Here is a 17,847-nt window from a genome sequence, read left to right as displayed (position 1 = left end):
CTGAACTGAACTGATATTTATACCACTTATAATTTTCTTCCCTGTTAGTTTCCCCAATATCTGCTTGTCAAAATCCTATCCATTCTTGAAGGTCTTTCAGAATTTGTTTTCTTTTATCAATTTTTTTACATGTCCTCACTGGATACAATTCCTATCTTCTTAGAATCCTCCGTATCACTTCATCCCTCTTATTACATTTACAACATCCTATTTCCTACTAATATTACTTTTATGCTTTCATCAGCTCCTTTACCAGACTGCAGGGTCTTCATAACTACAAAGAGAGGATTCTGTGTAGTAAGTAAAATAATAGGAATTAAATATTTATTAAATAGAGTTTTAAAACAATGATATTTTTACAAATTTTTGAAAATCTTTCAAGGAAAAGCTTATGCACACTAAAAATGTCATTTTTTTGGTCATACTTTCTTCTTATTCTGAAACTGATACATATAATAGTTTTACTATGAAAATAAATTTAAATACAGAAAAGGACGAGGAGAACAGCAAAAAATTCAGAATATATAATTCAACCACAAACAGTATTAACCATTAGTATATTTTTTTCAGACTTTTTATAACTAACATCTTATCATAAACATTTTCTAATTTCATGAGAATACAAACTTGAATGGCTACAGAGCATATCCATGAGATAGACAGATAAGATGTTTAACCGTTCCTCTACTGTTGAACATTTGCTTCCAGTCTTTTACTATTAGAATTTAAATAATGTATATTCATAGTTTAACTTACAAATACTTAACACCTCTGACTATTTCATCAGGACAGAATACCGAAATGAAAGTGGCAGGTCAGGAAGTATGAATATATCTAATGCTCCTGATACGTGTCACTAAAGCGCGTTACAGAAAGGCTGTGCCAGAATCCACTCCGATTACAACGCACGCCAGAGCCGTCTTCACAGCATCTTACCTAACTGAACATTAGCAAGTTTACCAATTTGATTAATCAACTATGGCATCTTATTTAATTTCCATTCTTTTCATTATCAGATAAAATTTTGATATAATTGTTGACATTTTCTTTATGAAATTTGTTACTAGCCTAAATGAGTACCCTAACACAAAATATAAAAACTGCATTTTCCAGAGAGAAAAAAACTGTTTCAGCTCATCTCCATTCTATCTGGGGGCCCCAGTTAGAATTCATGCTCAATATAGAGCTACAGAAACAAAAATTTAGTCCTATGACATACTTTTTTTCAATTACAAAATCATGAAAACACATAACTTACAAAAAACATATTATTCCACAAAGTTCCTGATCCACAGAAGCTGAATGGGTTTTACTTTCTACAGAGTTAAGATCAGGCCTAATACACAAGCTTACACAAACATTAACATTATTATTGTAACATTAATGACATTAACCTAGAAAATCCCATTATTGCTAAATCACAAATATAAATAGAAAATACCTAAAAAATGTATAATTTTTAACACTCTAATATAAATGACACTTTTCTAAGCCCTGTTGAAGCATATAAATTGTAGATATTAGCTATTTTAAGCTACAAAAATAGCAATCCATAAAGTTTAATAAGAATTCTCTCTCATTAAGATTTTCATCTATTGGTTTTCTACAAGACTGCAAAGAAAATCTGTTCAATTTACTTATCAGAATTCGAATTGTTTTAATACATATGATAAAATATTTCTGAACAAATGATCAAAAATCATCTTTTGACCCAGCAGTTCTACTTCACGAAATTTGTTCCATAAATAAACAATAATTTATTATTAATTAATTCAATTTTAAATAAATATTTACACACTTAGGTTATTTCATTCAATTCTAATAAATTATTGGTTATCTAAATAATTTATTCTAATAAATAATAATTACAATAAACTATTATTTAAATAACTCTCAAAACAAAAATGTACAAAGATGTATAGGGACAAGTACTAGAAACAATTTAAACAATTGACAGAGGACTACTTAAATCAATTACAGTAAATCAGCACAACCAAATAAATACCCTGTTATCTATTAAAAAATAAATAAAACAACAATACTGCAAACATGTACCAGGCGCTATTTTAGGTATTTTACATATAACAACTACTTAATCCTTACATCAACCCTATGTAATTATTATAGTTAATTATATAACTATTACATAATTCTTATTATCCCCATTTTACATATAAGGAAACAGAGGCATAGAAAGGCTAAATAACTTGTGCAAGGTCACCACTAGTAAATTATGAACCAACCTTCAAGCTAATGTGGTCTGGCTCTAAGATGCTTGTTTTCAATGACTATACTATACTGCCTCTCTGAATACAGACAACTATACGAGGCACTGATAGGAAAGATGATCAAAGTACACTATTAGGACAGGGGGAAAGCAAGTTATGTGAAATCCATTTGTTTTTAAAAATCAGAAAGATGAAGAGGGAGTTCAGCTCAGTTCAGTTCAGTCATGTCTGACTCTTTGCGACTCCATGGACCACAGCACGCCAGGCCTCCCTGTCCATCACCGACTCCCAGAGTTTACTCAAACTCATGTCCATTGAGTTGGTGAAGCCATCCAACCATCTCATCCTCTGTCATCGCCTTCTCCTCCCGCCTTCAATCTTTCCCAGCATCAGGGTCTTTTCAAATGAGTCGGTTCTTCACATCAGGTGGCCAAAGTATTGGAGTTTCAGCTTCAGCATCAGCATCAGTCCTTCCAATGAATATTCAGGACTGATTTCCTTTAGGATGGACTGGTTGGATCTCCTTGCAGTCCAAGGGACTTTCAAGAGTCTTCTCCAACACCACAGTTCAAAAGTATCAATTCTTGGGCGCTCAGCTTTGTTTATAGTCCAACTCTCACATCCATACATAACTATTGGAAAAACCAGAGCCTTGACTAGATGGACCTTTGTTGGCATAGTAATTTCTCTGGTTTTCAATATGTGGTCTAGGTTGGTCATAACTTTCCTTCCAAGGAGTAAAGCGTCTTTTAATTTCATGGCTGCAGTCGCCATCTGCAGTGATTTTGGAGCCCCCCAAAATAAAGTTTGCCCCTGTTTCCATTGTTTCCCCATCTATTTCCCATGAAGTGATGGGACCAGATGCCATGATCTTAGTTTTCTGAATGTTGAGCTTTAAGCCAACTTTTTCACTCTACTCTTTCACTTTCATCAAGAGGCTCTTTAGTTCTTCTTCACTTTCTGCCATAAGGGTGGTGTCATCTGTGTATCTGAGGTTATTGATATTTCTCCCGGCAATCTTGATTCTAGCTTGTGCTCCACCAGCCCAGCGTTTCTCATGATGCATGTAAGTTAAATAAGCACAGTGACAATATACAGCCTTGACGGACTCCTTTCCCGATTTGGAACCAGTCTGTTATTCCATGTCCAGTTCTAACTATTGCTTCCTGACCTGCATACAGATTTCTCAAGAGGCAGGTCAGGTGGTATGGTATTCCCATCTGTTGAAGAATTTTCCAGTTTGTGGTGATCCACACAGTCAAAGGCTTTGGCATAGTCAATAAAGCAGAAATAGATGTTTTTCTGGAACTCTCTTGCTTTTTTGATGATCCAACAGATGTTGGGAATTTGATCTCTGGTTCCTCTGCCTTTCTAAAACCAGCTTGAACATCTGAAGAACTATGGACAGAGGTTCGTGACACTGTACAGGAGATAGGGATCAAGACCATCTCCAAGAAAAAGAAATGCAAAAAAGCAAAATGGCTGTCTGAGGACGCCTTACAAATAGCTGTGAAAAGAAGAAAAGCGAAAAGCAAGGGAGAAAAGGAAAGATATACCCATTTGAATGCAGAGTTTCAAAGAACAGCAAGGAGAGATAAGAAAGCCTTCCTCAGTGATCAGTGCAAAGAAACAGAGGAAAATCAGTAGAATAGGAAAGACTAGAGATCTCTTCAAGAAAATTAGGGATACCAAGGGAACATTTCATGCAAAGATGGGCACAATAAAGGACAGATATGGTAGGGACCTAACAGAAGCAGAAGATATTAAGAAGAGGTGGTGAGAATACACAAAAAGAACTGTACAAAAAAGAGCTTCACAACCCAGATAATCACAATGGTGTGATCACCCACCTAGAGCCAGACATCCTGGAATGTGAAGTCAAGTGGGCCTTAGGAAGCATCACTATGAACAAAGCTAGTGGACGTGATGGAATTCCAATTGAGCTATTTCAAATCCTAAAAGATGATGCTGTGAAAGGGTTGCACTCAATATGCCAGCAAATTTGGAAAACTCAGCAGTGGCCACAGGACTGGAAAAGGTCAGTTTTCATTCCAATCCCAAAGAAAGGCAATGCCAAAGAATGCTCAAAGAATGCACAATTGCACTCATCTCACACACTATCAAAGTAATGCTCAGAATTCTCCAAGCCAGGCTTCAACAGTATGTGAACCGTGAACTTCTAGATATTCAAGCTGGTTTTCAAAAAGGCAAGAAGAAGGAGTAGTGTATATTTATATACAAAGGAAGTTTCTGAAAATATTCCCCCTATTTCTTGGGCATCAAAGTGAATAAGGAAGAATTTTCATTTCTATTTTATAGACTTCCATCTAGTGTGAATTTCTTTCTATATTCGTTTTATAACATTTTTTGGAAGCTAGCTAATAAGAATCATTTCATCCCTTGGGTCTCTATGTATTTTGAGGAGAAACTCTTTCCTATCCCCCACCTAATTGGTATGTTCATGCTCAGATGCTTTTCCACTTTCTTATAACCTAATCATTCATCTTTTCTTACTCAATACTGAACAGTTATACACTGAGGACCTTCTGTGTACCAAGCATTCCTGTAAGTGCGGGTATCTGTATACACAATGAATCATAATCCCTAATCTTAGGAACCTAAAGTTTTTAATGACACACATAGCCTTGACTGAATATATTTGTTTCTTCCACCTTTTCTTCTTCAAACAGAATTAAAATAAGAGATCCATTCATAGGAACAGTACCTGTTTTAACCCTCTCTCCTAAAATCCTGTCTGGCATTTCCAACTGCCTACTCAACACCACCTAGAAATTTAATTTAATAAGCATCTCAAACTCAAAAGGGGCTTCCCGGGTAGCTCAAATGTTAAAGAATCTGCCTGCAATGTGGGAGATCTGGGTTTGATCCCTGCATTGGGAAGACCTCCAGAGAAGGGAATGGCAACCCACTCCACTATTCTCGCCAGGAGAACTCCACGGACAGAGGAGCCTAGTGGGCTACAGTCCAGGGGTTGCCAAGAGTCAGACACGTTCACTTTCAAACCCAAAGACCAACACCGAATCTCGTTTTTCTCTCTACATCTACTCTTACCAGAGCTTTCTTTATCTTAGTAAATGGAAACCATTCTTTCGGTTTATTTGAGCCCAAAACCATGGAGTCATACAAGGCAGAACCATGCCAGTTCTGTCTTCAAAATACATTCACAATCTAATAACCATTTCTCACCACCTCCACCTCTATGTCCACACCAGCGCTGACTTCTCCTGGATTACTTCAACAACCTCCAAAGTGGTCTCCCTCTTAAATTCTATTTTTCCTCCTAGATTCTGTTTTTCACCAAGCAACCAGAGTGATCCCTACCTTGTCACTTCTCTGCTCAATATACCCCAGTAACTTCCTATCCATTCAGAATAAAACTATGTTCTTAAAGGGTCTTAGGAGGCCACATCGGATCTGTCCACATGTGTCCCCACCTCCACGAGACCATTTCCTATCACTCTTCCCATTCTGCTGCAGCCACCGCTGACCTTGCTGTTTCTTGTACAGCAAATACACTCTTGCCTCCAGGCCTATATGCTTGTTCTCTTTGCCAAGATACTCTTCCCTCCCACGTCCACATCTGCTCCCTCTCTCACTTCCCTCAGGTCATCTGCCAAATGTTCCCTTCTTAATACGATCGACCACTCTATGTAAAACAGAAACCCTCAACTCACCCTTCTGGCATTTCCTGACGTGTTTACCAATGTATTTGCTTACTGTCTGCTCTGCCTCTACACTATTAACTCCATGAGGGCATATTCTTCGTTTTGCTCATTACCATGTTAGAACTGGGGCTTCTCTGGTGGCTCAAATGGTAAAGAATCTGCCTGCAATGCAAGAGACCTGGGTTCAATCCCTGGGTTGGGAAGATCCCCTGGAGTAGGGCATGCATGACAAGCCACTCCAGTATTCTTGCCTGGAGAACCCCATGGACAGAGGAGCCTGGCACCCTGCAGTCCATGAGGCTGCAAAACATCGGACACAACTGAGTGAGTGAGCACAGCACATGTTACAACTAGGGCTTCCCAGGTGGCGCTAGTGGTAAAGAACCTGCCTGCCAACGCAGAAGGCGTAAGAGATGTGTGTTCAATCTCTGGGTTGGGAAGATCCCAGGGCATGACAACCCACCCCAGCATCCTTGCCTGGAGAATACCACGGACAGAAGAGCCTGGTGGGCTACAGTCCATAGGGTCACAAAAGAGTCAGACACAACTGAAGTGACTTAGCGTGCATGCACGCATGTTAAAACTAAGAGCCCAGAGAGGGCCCAAAATATTTCTAACTGAATGAATTAAAATGTTAAGAAAACTAGTCCAAGAGACTTGTGTGGAAAATGAATAGTTCTGCAAGCAAAGGGAAGTTAAAGCCCAAATCATAAATATTCAAACATTTATATTATGGAGAAAACAATTCTTCAATGTTTACTTTTTCAGTAATAGCCACTCATGCATATGAAAGTGATATTTTTATGATAAATGCACAACCTCCTATTTCACAGGGTAACAAAGTACCAGTGACATGTAAAAGATAACACACTGTCCACCATCCAGTTCACTTGACTGCTCATGCCAAATCCAGGAAATTATCCTAAATTCTTCTCTCCCTAACTTTAAATCCATCACAGGTCCCACTGAAAGTGAAAAGTGAAAGTGAAAGTTGCTCAGTCGTGTCCGACTCTTTGCGATCCCATGGACTGTGAATTCTCTAGGCCAGAAGACTGGAGTGGGTAGCCTTTCCCTTCTCCAAAGGATCTTCCCAACTGAGGAACTGAACCAGGGTCTCCTGCATTGCTGGTAGATTCTTTACCAATTGAGCTATCAGGGAAGCCCACATAGGGTCCCACTGATTACCCTCAAAGCAACTCCATAGTATCCCAGAAGGCTATGCCATCATCATCTCTTGCCCAGGCGATTTTACTAGCCTGCTCACTGCGTCTCCTCTTGACTTCCTATAATCCATTCCACATATAACAGTCAGAGGGATTTTCTTGAATGTGAACCAGATCGTGTCACTGCTTAAAATGTCCAATCACTTCCCAATGCCCTTGAATGAAAGCCAAAGTCTCTACCTTGTTCCTGCCTGCTTCTTCCGTAGCTTCATGTAACACCAAAGCCGTCGATTGCTAGATCCAACTGAATGGTCTCCATTTTTGTTCATCAAACCAACCAAGTTTACTTCTGCCTTCGATTTTTCACACTGATTCCTATACCTAGAATGGGCTTCCACCTTACATTCAAAGGGTTATTTCTTTTGTCATTCAGAACTCCTCTAAAATGTCACTTTTTTAGAGTAGCCTTTCTTGAATAACTCAAGTTGTCATCCAGTCACTCTCTATTAGATCTCTCTGTGTTAAAAATGAGTATGAGTGAGTGCTAAGTCGCTTCAGTCGCGTTCAATATTTTGTGACCCTATGGACCATAGCCAGCCAGGCTACTCTGTCCATGGTACTCTCCAGGCAGGAATACTGGAGTGGGTTGCCATTCCCTCCTCCAAGGAATCTTCCCGATCCAGGGATTGAACCCTTGTCTCTGGCATCTCCAGCATTGGCAGGCCAGTCCTTTACCACTAGCACCACCTGGGAAGCCTCAGAAATGAGTACAGTCCCCATTATTAGCTGATATTATCACTCTTTCATTTTCTGTCTGACTCTCCACAAGAAGAATATAAGTTTATTTTCCTGTCTTGTTCATCGAAAAAAAAGCCTAATAGTACATACTCAATAAATTTGCTGAATATTAAATGAATCCAGAGTCCCTATTTCTACTATAATCTATTTGTATTATAAAATCTTTTTAAAATTAAACAATAAACACCTGAAATAAACTGTCAACAGCAATTCCTCTCCTCTCCCCACCCCCATCCCCCCACCTCCCCCCCATTTAAATAATCCAGGATAAATTCCATGCCATGTGATCATTCAAAGTCAGGCATGGTCAACAGCAAAGGAAAAGAAATTTGGTGAAGACAATCTAAAACAGTGAAAAATTTGAAAGCCACATGTCTATGGCTTTAAAGCAGATTATAAACATCTTCTATAGTAACAAGGTAAAATCAGTTGAAATATGAGCTTTAGGAAGTATAAGAAATGATAGGAAGATGGCATAAGAAAAAATTAAGTATTTGGAGAAGGAAAAGGAAAAACAGGAAGAGGAAACTCAAATAGCAGAGGTAAACTAGGATTGGAAATTTACCACAGATTATCTCCAACATGAATAATCCACACTGGGTAATAGAATATTGACTATAATTACATTCATCCTACTGACCTTGTTCTAAATTATTATGGATTATTACTACGCAAGTTATTTTGTTCCACACCAGAGGTGGCTGTATTTCGCTATCAGATGACATGACCTCTAATTCAATAATGTCTGTAATGCACTGGTATCCTCAGATAAAAGCTGTCTATAATGTCTGAACAAAGGTGAATTAGTTATCCAATTCACACACGCAATTAACTCTCTTAATACCTGAGAGACCATGGAGCCCCTTCTGAATTTCCTATTAAATACTACATATGGAGGTCTTCCCTCCATCTGTAGTTATCTTGTGCTGTACTTCATAATAAACAATATTAATAGTTTATTGCCCCTGTCAAAAATCTTACATTAGTTATCATAAGAGACCTCATTCCACAAAGCAATGACTCATTTTCCTAGCAAAATGCATGCAATTCAAATGTTACGCCTATTACTAAAGCACAACAGTTCTTTATTCTGTGACGTAAAAATAATAACACCTTCTTGAAATATGGAAAATAATTTAATTTTCTTTACCATTTAAAAAATATCTCTCAAAATCCAAAAGGCAATGTTTATCTTGTGCATTTATATTTATATGCTGTGTTCATTTTAATAGAAGACTAATTATTTAAACTCAGGTGTTAAAGGGCAAAAACAAACGAAAATGTAGTATTTTTTTGCCACCTGTTCCCTTTACTAAGAGCTGAAATCTCATAAAGAGTCTGAAGGCAGAGCACTGCACCTCTGCTTTGTACCCATATGTGATGCCAATGGCTGTATTCATAAAAACCCAGATCAGAATAACTAGTTAATGTCAAACGTTAAGCAAATACCTACGCCTTCTAAAAAAGGAGGTAATTAATTAATTCTTCAGGGGATGCTTTTCATTTTGTCATCTAACATTAATGTATCTTTTTCAGCAAAGAACAAGAGAAATCCCTAAAATAAAACCTAGTCCTCTTAGCACACGGCCGCATTAAAGTTCTCGTCATATTGGACCCATCCTCAGAGTAAGGAAGCAGTTAAGCGTATCTAAGAATGTTCCTACAGTTCAAATGAAATCTGCTGCTCGCCTGGGCTTTCATTGTCCCTCGCAACTCAAAGTGGGGGGCGGGGGTGGGCAGGCGGCGAGCAGAGGAATAGGAAACAGTTTCTTACACGTGTTTCATATGTTTTATCCACTCAAGTAATGACAGAAGGAAGAAGGACATTATAGAAGCTAAAAAGCTAAGAAGGGTGCTCAGCTTTCAGTGCATAAACAATTTAAGCTACAAACCAACCTTCTGCGTGCTGCAGCACAAGAAATACCGACTCCTCAGAAACGATGTACTTGTGCAGGCACACCATGTTGGGCACACAGCGGGGGACGATGGTCTTTCTGTTCCTGCTGTATTCACTGCTTTTCCTTAGACCCTGACAGAGAACAAAAAGGTCAGTTGTACCCTCAGTTGCCTTTGGAGCCTGCTGTGCTCTGTGTTTATCAACCAAACTAATCTATCCGAGTTACTCTGGGCTTCAGAGAAACCACTCATCTGCTGCTCTATGCCCCTCGGTCCCTGGAGGCTCTGCTGATGGCATCTGGCGTGAGTCCAGAGCACTGAAGATGCCACAAAGCTGCCATTAAAATCAATTACGTGGGTCAGTGTTTTTATTAGAGATGCTCTCAAACTAAGTCATCAGGACGACACACAGTTATTTCTCTATGACCTTTTCTTAAGTTTTATTTTACTTATGTGTATCTTCAAAGCAGCAGACATCGTGAGATCAATTCAAATTCCTGAGACACAAAAGGTATTCCGAGATTAAACGGGCAGTTTTGAAATTCTATTCCAAAAAAAATACGAAGATCATTTTAAGTTTTCTCCAAAGGAACAAGCTATGTGGAGTTCCTCACATCACACCCTGGTTTAAAAACCTGAGGAAACAGCAGCAGTAAAGTACACACAGAGAGAAAATTTTATTTCAGTGTATGTCAATATGACCTACTGCCATGCTGATAAGTAAAAGGAAAAATATCAGAAAAACGTAACACTAATTTGAAATTCATTAATTCTGGGTGCTGAGGAAATGCTTAAAATTAGGATACTTTTAGAATATTGCACTATCAAAATCCACTTCAAATATGATTTTGAAATTACAAAATTGGGGGGGGGTATTCACTTAATTACAAATTGAATAATACAGAGAATCAAAATTGAATTTAGGTAAAAGACACAGCCAGGGATGTAGATAACACTTTTCCAAATACCTTTAACAAAGACTTTAAGGTAAAATTTCAGCTCTTAAGAACTGTAATCATAATCAAATGTATGATTGCATGTGGTCTTCATAAATTATGCAAAATATATTAGAGATGTACTTAAATTATACACTATACATTTAAACAGCATAAAATGAGCCTTCAACTTATCCAAATTATTTCCTCCACACTTTTTTTAAATGTATGCTACAGAGTATTTATCAACTGTGATGGAAGGACACAGAGTAAAATGAATCCAGATGACTGTAAACACACACAAAAAACATTCAAACACCCAGAAAAAAACACTTTCTTTCAGAAGCATAATTTGAAAATACATTTCTAAACTCATTAAACAGAAAAATTCTTACTTTTAAAATAAATGTCTCTTCTGTCCTTGTGTCCATTACAAGTAAAACCTACAAAAAAAGACATGAGTAATAAATTATTTACAATATAATGAAATACGAACTCATAACTTTTTGAAACCATACTAAAGGTTTGGGGGGAAAGTGCTGAAACTGACTCAGCCAAAACCGTTAATTTCTGAATAGGCTTTTTTTAAGTCACCAAATCACACAGTGAAAACTCTTATCCAAAGGGTATTTCCTTTCTAAAAATGCCATATTTTAGAAACTCTATCATGTTTTCCTAGATTTATTTTAAAATATAATTCTTAAAAGGAAAAATTATTTTAGAAAAAGAACTTTTCCTTATGAAACATTAAGTGGCTAAGTAAAAAATGAATAAATAAATAACTGTTTTGCAGAAATTGAAGTCTCAATTTTCTTCCCAAAACCTCACACGTAGCCACTTGCTACAATGTGATCTCAGTAACTCAGGCTCCAACCCAAGGCACCCTCTGGTGCTACTTCTCCATCCTGGACTCATCCTTAAATCCTCTTTTCCCATCAGCAAATCCTGCCAGCTCTATCTTCAAACTGGATCCAGAATCTGAACTCACCTCACCCCTTCCACAGGTATTACCCTGAATGAAACAAAGATTTACCTGGATTATAACAATGGCCTCCCAACAGATTTCTCTGCTTCCATCTTTGCTGCCTTATGCTCTATTCTCAAAATAGTAAGCAGGTTTTCTTTTTAAAACATTATCTTATATCATGTCACTTTTCTTATTCAGAGAAAAAGCATACATCCAAAAAATGACTTCAAGACCCCTCATAATTTCACACATCACCCCCTCAAACCACCTACTCCCCCTACCCATCTTGAGGAAAAGAGTGAACAGAGATAGGGAATTATCCTCCCATATTTACATTTATAGTTTATAAATATATTTGATATTTACATATTTTATATCATGTTGATCTTATCATTTTGGAGACATTACAGCAGAGGTTGGCAAACTATTCCTGGAGAGATACAGACAGTAAGTATCTTAGGCTTTGCACCCCGTGTCGTCTCTGGTGTAGTGACTGAACCCCACTGCTGTGGCACAAAAGCAGCTGAGCCTGAAATGGGCCGTGGCGGGAGAACTGACACCCAGAAATCTGTAAGCACTGTATACACGGCCTTCTTTCCTGCCCTCTTCAGTGAGTTGGGAGCCAAGGGTAAAAGAAGATATCAAGCTTGGGGAAATAAAAGAATGCTGAGAACAAACAAGCGAGTTAAAATGAGGAACCTGTTTAAGACCTGATAATCTGAAGTCATAGCGACAACTTCATCTTTGACCCCTCTTCTGAGTGCTTCATCGATCCTATTCTACTCCATCTAATCTCAAACAAATACTCCCACGGATACCTCCTGAACTCCTTTCCTCTTCCTAAAGCCCTCTTCTCACTAAAAACAAAACCCAGTTTCACCTCTTAACAGTATTAAATAATATTATCACCCATGAAACTCCCTAAATCAAAAAGCTCCCTAAGTCCTGTGAGTTCTCCCCTGTCCCCAACTTCATGACCAGTGACCTAGAAATCTAGTCAATTCTACCCACTAAGTATTTCTCTTTTCCACCCTCCACTCTCTTTTGCCTACCATGATTTCAGTGTTTACTATGTGCTATGCTTTAGTCACATGGAATCATTGTTAATTCTTTCAATTACCCAGTAAGATAGTTTTACCATTCCCACTCCATATGTGAAGATATTACAGCTTCATCTGTAGAAGATACAATGGTGAAGTGAAGTGAAAGTCGCTTAGTCATGTCTGACTCTTTGCGACCCCACAGACTGTCTGTAGAATTCTCCGGGCCAGAATACTGGAGTGGGTAGCCTTTCCCTTCTCCAGGGGATCTTCCCAACCCAGGGATTGAGCCCAGGTATCTCGCACTGCAGGCAGATTCTTTTACCAGCTGAGCCACAAGGGAAGCCCATAATGGTAGATAATAATAGTATCTACCATTTGTGAGAATTTCAGTGAGATAATCTTTAAAAGTGCTTGGTACAGCCAGTTGTTACTATTATTGCTGTTACTATTATAGCTTCTTCTCTCTGAAATGTTCACCCAGCCCCTTATCAAACAAGCACTCATATTTCCATATTCAGCTCAAATGTCACTGATGCTTGTCTTCCTATGTTTTCCTACTGTATACGATACCAGCCTCTTCAATATGGTTTTATTTGGTCACTTTGGTCTATATCCCAACCAGACTTCAAGCTTTTCATCAGCATGTTGTAAGCAGAAAAACAGTTGCCAATGATGCTCATACCTTAATCTCCATAACTTGTGATTATGTTATGTTATTAGCCAAAAGGACTCTGCAGATGTAATTAGGATACAGACCTTAAAACAGATTACCTTGGATTATCTCAGTGGGCTCAATCAAACCGTATGAACCCTTAGAGAACTGTCTCGGTCCAGAACTGTAATGATGCACAAAACTGATATGCCAGAGGGGAAATCAGAGGGATTCACAGCATGAGAGAGGCGCTACTGCTGGCTCCAAGACACAGAGGTCCACGTGTAAACACTGCACATACCTCCAGGAGCTCACAGTAAGCATGGGAAGGGACAGGCCGCTTTTAGGCGCAAAGACCAACCCTTGGCTGAGAGCTAGCGACCACAGTCCTACAACCCCGAAGAAAGGAATACAGCCAACAACCTGAATGAGCTTGAAAGTGGATTTTCCCCCAGAGTCTCCGGGAAAGAAAGCAGCCCTGCCGGCACCTTGATTTCAGCCCAATGCAACTCATGTCAGACCTCTGATCCAGAGGACTCTGACATAATAAAGTGAGTTGTTTTAAACTGTAGAGTTTGTGGTAACTTGTAATGTAGCAACAGAAAATTAATACAGGGCAGAAACTGTATTTCCTGCAACACATAACCTATCCACCTCCCAAAGTAACCGTTCACTAAACATATGTGAATGAATTTAAGCATAAAAGTTTAGAAGGTAGATAGCAATGTGGGAATGGAGTTTAGAAAATAAGTCAGGACTAGAGATGTATGTGAATAGCTAAGAATTCTCCATTAAAAACAATAGCTAAAGACAGGAGAAATTATCCTACTAGAATGCTTCAAGCAGGCACTGTGACGGGGTTTAAAGAATCAAATCACACAATTCATTCAACAATCTAATAAGGAAGGTATACTTTTTCCTTTTTTCTTTGATCACACCATGCAGCATGTGGGATCTTCGTTCCCCAACTAGGGATCAAACCCACACGCCTTGCAGTGAAGTGTGGAGTCTTAACCACTGGACTGCCAGGGAAGTCCTGAGGTAAGTATACTTTTATTAATCACTTTTATAGATGAGAAGGCCTTTCCTGGTGGCTCAGATGGTAAAGAATCCACTTGCAATGCAGGAGACCTGGGTTCAATCCCTGGGTTGGGAAGATCCCCTGGAGAAGGGAACAGCTACCCACTCCAGTATTCTGGCCTGGAGAATTCCATGGACAGAGGAGCCTGGCAGGTTAAAAGGGTCCATGGGGTCACAAAGAGTTTGACATGAATGAGCAACTCTCACTTTCATAGATGAGAAAACAAACATAAAATTGTTAATGTGCTCAAGATCACAAAAACAATCAGAGGAAAACAATAGAATACAAAAGACTAGAGATCTCTTCAAGAAAATTAGAGATATCAAGGAAACATTTCATGCAAAGATGGACACAGTAAAGGACAGAAATGGTATGGACCTAACAGAAGCAGAAGATATTAAGAAGAGGTGGCAAGAATACACAGAAGAACTGTACAAAAAAGATCTTCATGACCCAGATAATCACAATGGTGTGATCACTCACGTACAGCATCTTGGAATGCAAAGTTAAGTGGGCCTTAGGAAGCATCACTACAAACAAAGCTAGTGGAGGTGATGGAATTCCAGTTGAGCTATTTCAAATCCTGAAAGATGATGCTGTGAAAGGGCTGAACTCAATATGCCAGCAAATTTGGAAAACTCAGCAGTGGCCACAGGACTGGAAAAGGTCAGTTTTCATTCCAATCCCAAAGAAAGGCAATGCCAAAGAATGCTCAAACTACCACACAATTGCACTCATCCCACACACTAGCAAAGTCATGCTTAAAATTCTTCATGCCAGGCTTCAACAGTACGTGAACTATGAACTTCCAGATGTTCAAGCTGGTTTTAGAAAAGGCAGAGGAACCAGAGATCAAACTGCCAACATCCGTTGGATTATCGAAAAAGCAAGAGAGTTCCAGAAAAACATCTATTTCTGCTTTATTGACTATGCCAAAGCCTTTGACTGTGTGGATCACCACAAACTGTGGAAAATTCTTCAAGAGATGTGAATACCAGACCACCTGAACTACCTCCTGAGAAATCTGTATGCAGGTCAGGAAGCAATAGTTAGAACTAGACATAGAACAATAGACTGGTTCCAAATTGGGAAAGGAGTCCGTCAAGGCTGTGTATTCTCACCCTGCTTATTTAACTTATATGCAGAGTACATCATGAGAAATTCTGGACTGGATGAAGCACAAGCTGGAATCAAGATTGCCAGGAGAAATATCAATAACCTCGGGTACACAGATGACACCACCCTTATGGCAGAAAGCGAAAAAGAACTAAAGAGCCTCTTGATGAAAAGGAAAGGGGAGAGTGAAAAGTTGCTTGAAGCTCAACATTCATAAAACTAAGATCATGGCATCTGGTCCCATCACTTCATGGCAAATAGATGGGAAAACAGTGGAAACAGTGACAGACTTTATTTTTTTGGGCTCCAAAATCACTGCAGATGGTGATTGCAGCCATGAAATTAAAAGACACTTACTCCTTGGAAGGAAAGCTATGACCAACCTAGACAGCACATTAAAAAGCAGAGACATTGCTTTGCCAACAAAGGTCCGTCTATTCAAGTTTTTCCAGTAGTCATGTATGGATGTGAGAGTTGGACTATAAAGAAAGCTGAGCACTGAAGAATTGATTCTTTTGAACTGTGGTGTTGGAAAAGACTCTTGAGAGTACCCTGGATTGCAAGGAGATCTAACCAGTCCATCATAAAGGAAATCAGTCCTGAATATTCATTGGAAGGACTGATACTGAAGCTGAAATTCCAATACTTGGGCCACCTGATGTGAAGAACTGACTCATTGGAAAAGACCCTGATGCTGGGAAAGATTGAAGGCGGGAGGAGAAGGGGACGACAGAGGATGAGATGGTTGGCTGGCACCACCAACTCAATGGACATGAGTTTGAGTAAACTCCAGGAGTTGGTGATGGACAGGGAGGCCTGGCGTGCTGCAGTCCATGGGGTCACAAAGAGTTGGGCACGACTGAGCGACTGAACTGAACTTAACTGAACTGAGAGGTGAAATTTAAACCCTACCAATCTGGCTCCAGGGTTTTTCCTCTTTAACTGCTAAACTATACTGTTTATGTCTGTATATACATAGCTAGAATACTGAGGGTATAAGACAATAACCACCATAGTACCATAAGAAATGTACCCCCAAAATGCAGAAAATACAGTAGTTCAGACATCAGGAAAAGAGACTGCTTAAAATGAGAGTAATCACCTACCTGTGCCTAACAAAGAAATCATGAAGAAAAAGGACTTAGAAAGGACTACAGCCTAAGGTAGTTAGGAAGTCACTGATAACTTTCAATACTGCACAATGCAGTGACCTGGGGACAGAAGCGAACTGCTCTGAGTTAGTAATGGGGGGTAAGAAAATGGAGGAAACATATACATATCTTTCCATAGAGAAGTATATCAGAAGAAGGAAAAACACTAAAATGAAACAGTTAGTAGGATTATCAGGTTTGAACCTTTTTCAGATAGGGTAAAACTGCTCTCCCTTGGAACTTGTATTCACCACCAATCTTGAACCTCCAAGTCAAGGAAATATATTCAAAGAACCTGAACCTTGACAATCAAATTAATATCGTGAGTGCAAAAGGAGGCACATCTCTGTAAAGGAGAGCTCAATAAACATCTACTGAGCCTGTAAAGACATTCAGTGTCCCTTAAATCTCATTTGTTTTCATATCTGTTTGTGATTCTTTTAAGTCACTCACCAGATTCCAGTCCAAAACATTTCACCAGGTAAAAGGTATGGAAGCTGTACAAAGGAAAGAACTTTTTTCTACCAGAAGCTTCTTAATCGACTGGACAATATGTACCTGTGTAAATCAGCAGTGATATCTCTTTGCTGGTCTCACTTAGCCATGAAGCATGAAGTCGATAGATAAAAAGGCCAAATTAAGATTGATAAACATGGCTGAGAAGGGCTTCTTTGTTTACATTTACTTTCTTCTCCTACCAAGTTTGTTTGTGACCAGACAATGTTCACATTGAGGCAATAAACACAAGAACATATGTGATTTTTTTTAAATGTGCCCTTTGACTGTCAATTTCTCCCAAACAGGTGTTGGCTAAATGATTATAAATTGGCCTCTGGATACACCTCTTCAACTGAGCCGTACAGGGCTGGTGATAATATAATTAGACCTAAAAACATCAGGCTGGTGAATGCTTTCCATCTGTTTGGCAATAATGTTTAGTTAACAATAGTCTTTAAAAGAAGCACCTTCAACTTCAGTTCTTAAAGTTATTTATAGAGCCATTCTTAACACACCAGCACTCCTACTAACAAGAGCTTTAGCCACTTGGAAATTATTAGCCATACGGCTGTATACAAAGAGAAACGACTGCATTTAACATCTGTATCTTTCCAAATTTACACGCTTCAACCT

The 17,847-nt window shown here is 38.8% G+C and overlaps 1 protein-coding gene across 5 annotated transcripts in view; it reads right to left on the bottom strand.

Moving 5' to 3' along the window:
* RPS6KC1 (ribosomal protein S6 kinase C1) overlaps positions 1 to 17,847 on the bottom strand; it is a 228,572-nt gene that overhangs the window by 60,844 nt on the left and 149,881 nt on the right. For all 5 annotated transcript variants that reach the window (XM_025285451.3, XM_006054056.4, XM_006054058.4 and 2 more), the window contains 2 exons: positions 11,102 to 11,149; positions 9,772 to 9,904 (listed from right to left, as the gene is read on the bottom strand). In XM_025285451.3, coding sequence (XP_025141236.3) covers positions 9,772 to 9,904; positions 11,102 to 11,149 — 181 coding nt within the window. The remainder of the gene's footprint in view (positions 1 to 9,771; positions 9,905 to 11,101; positions 11,150 to 17,847) is intronic.

This window comes from Bubalus bubalis, chromosome 5 (assembly GCF_019923935.1).
Source record: "Bubalus bubalis isolate 160015118507 breed Murrah chromosome 5, NDDB_SH_1, whole genome shotgun sequence".
NCBI classification, from domain to species: domain Eukaryota; kingdom Metazoa; phylum Chordata; class Mammalia; order Artiodactyla; family Bovidae; genus Bubalus; species Bubalus bubalis.
The sequence above is the reverse complement of the archived record's forward strand: the minus strand, read 5'-3'. Positions and strand labels throughout refer to the sequence as shown.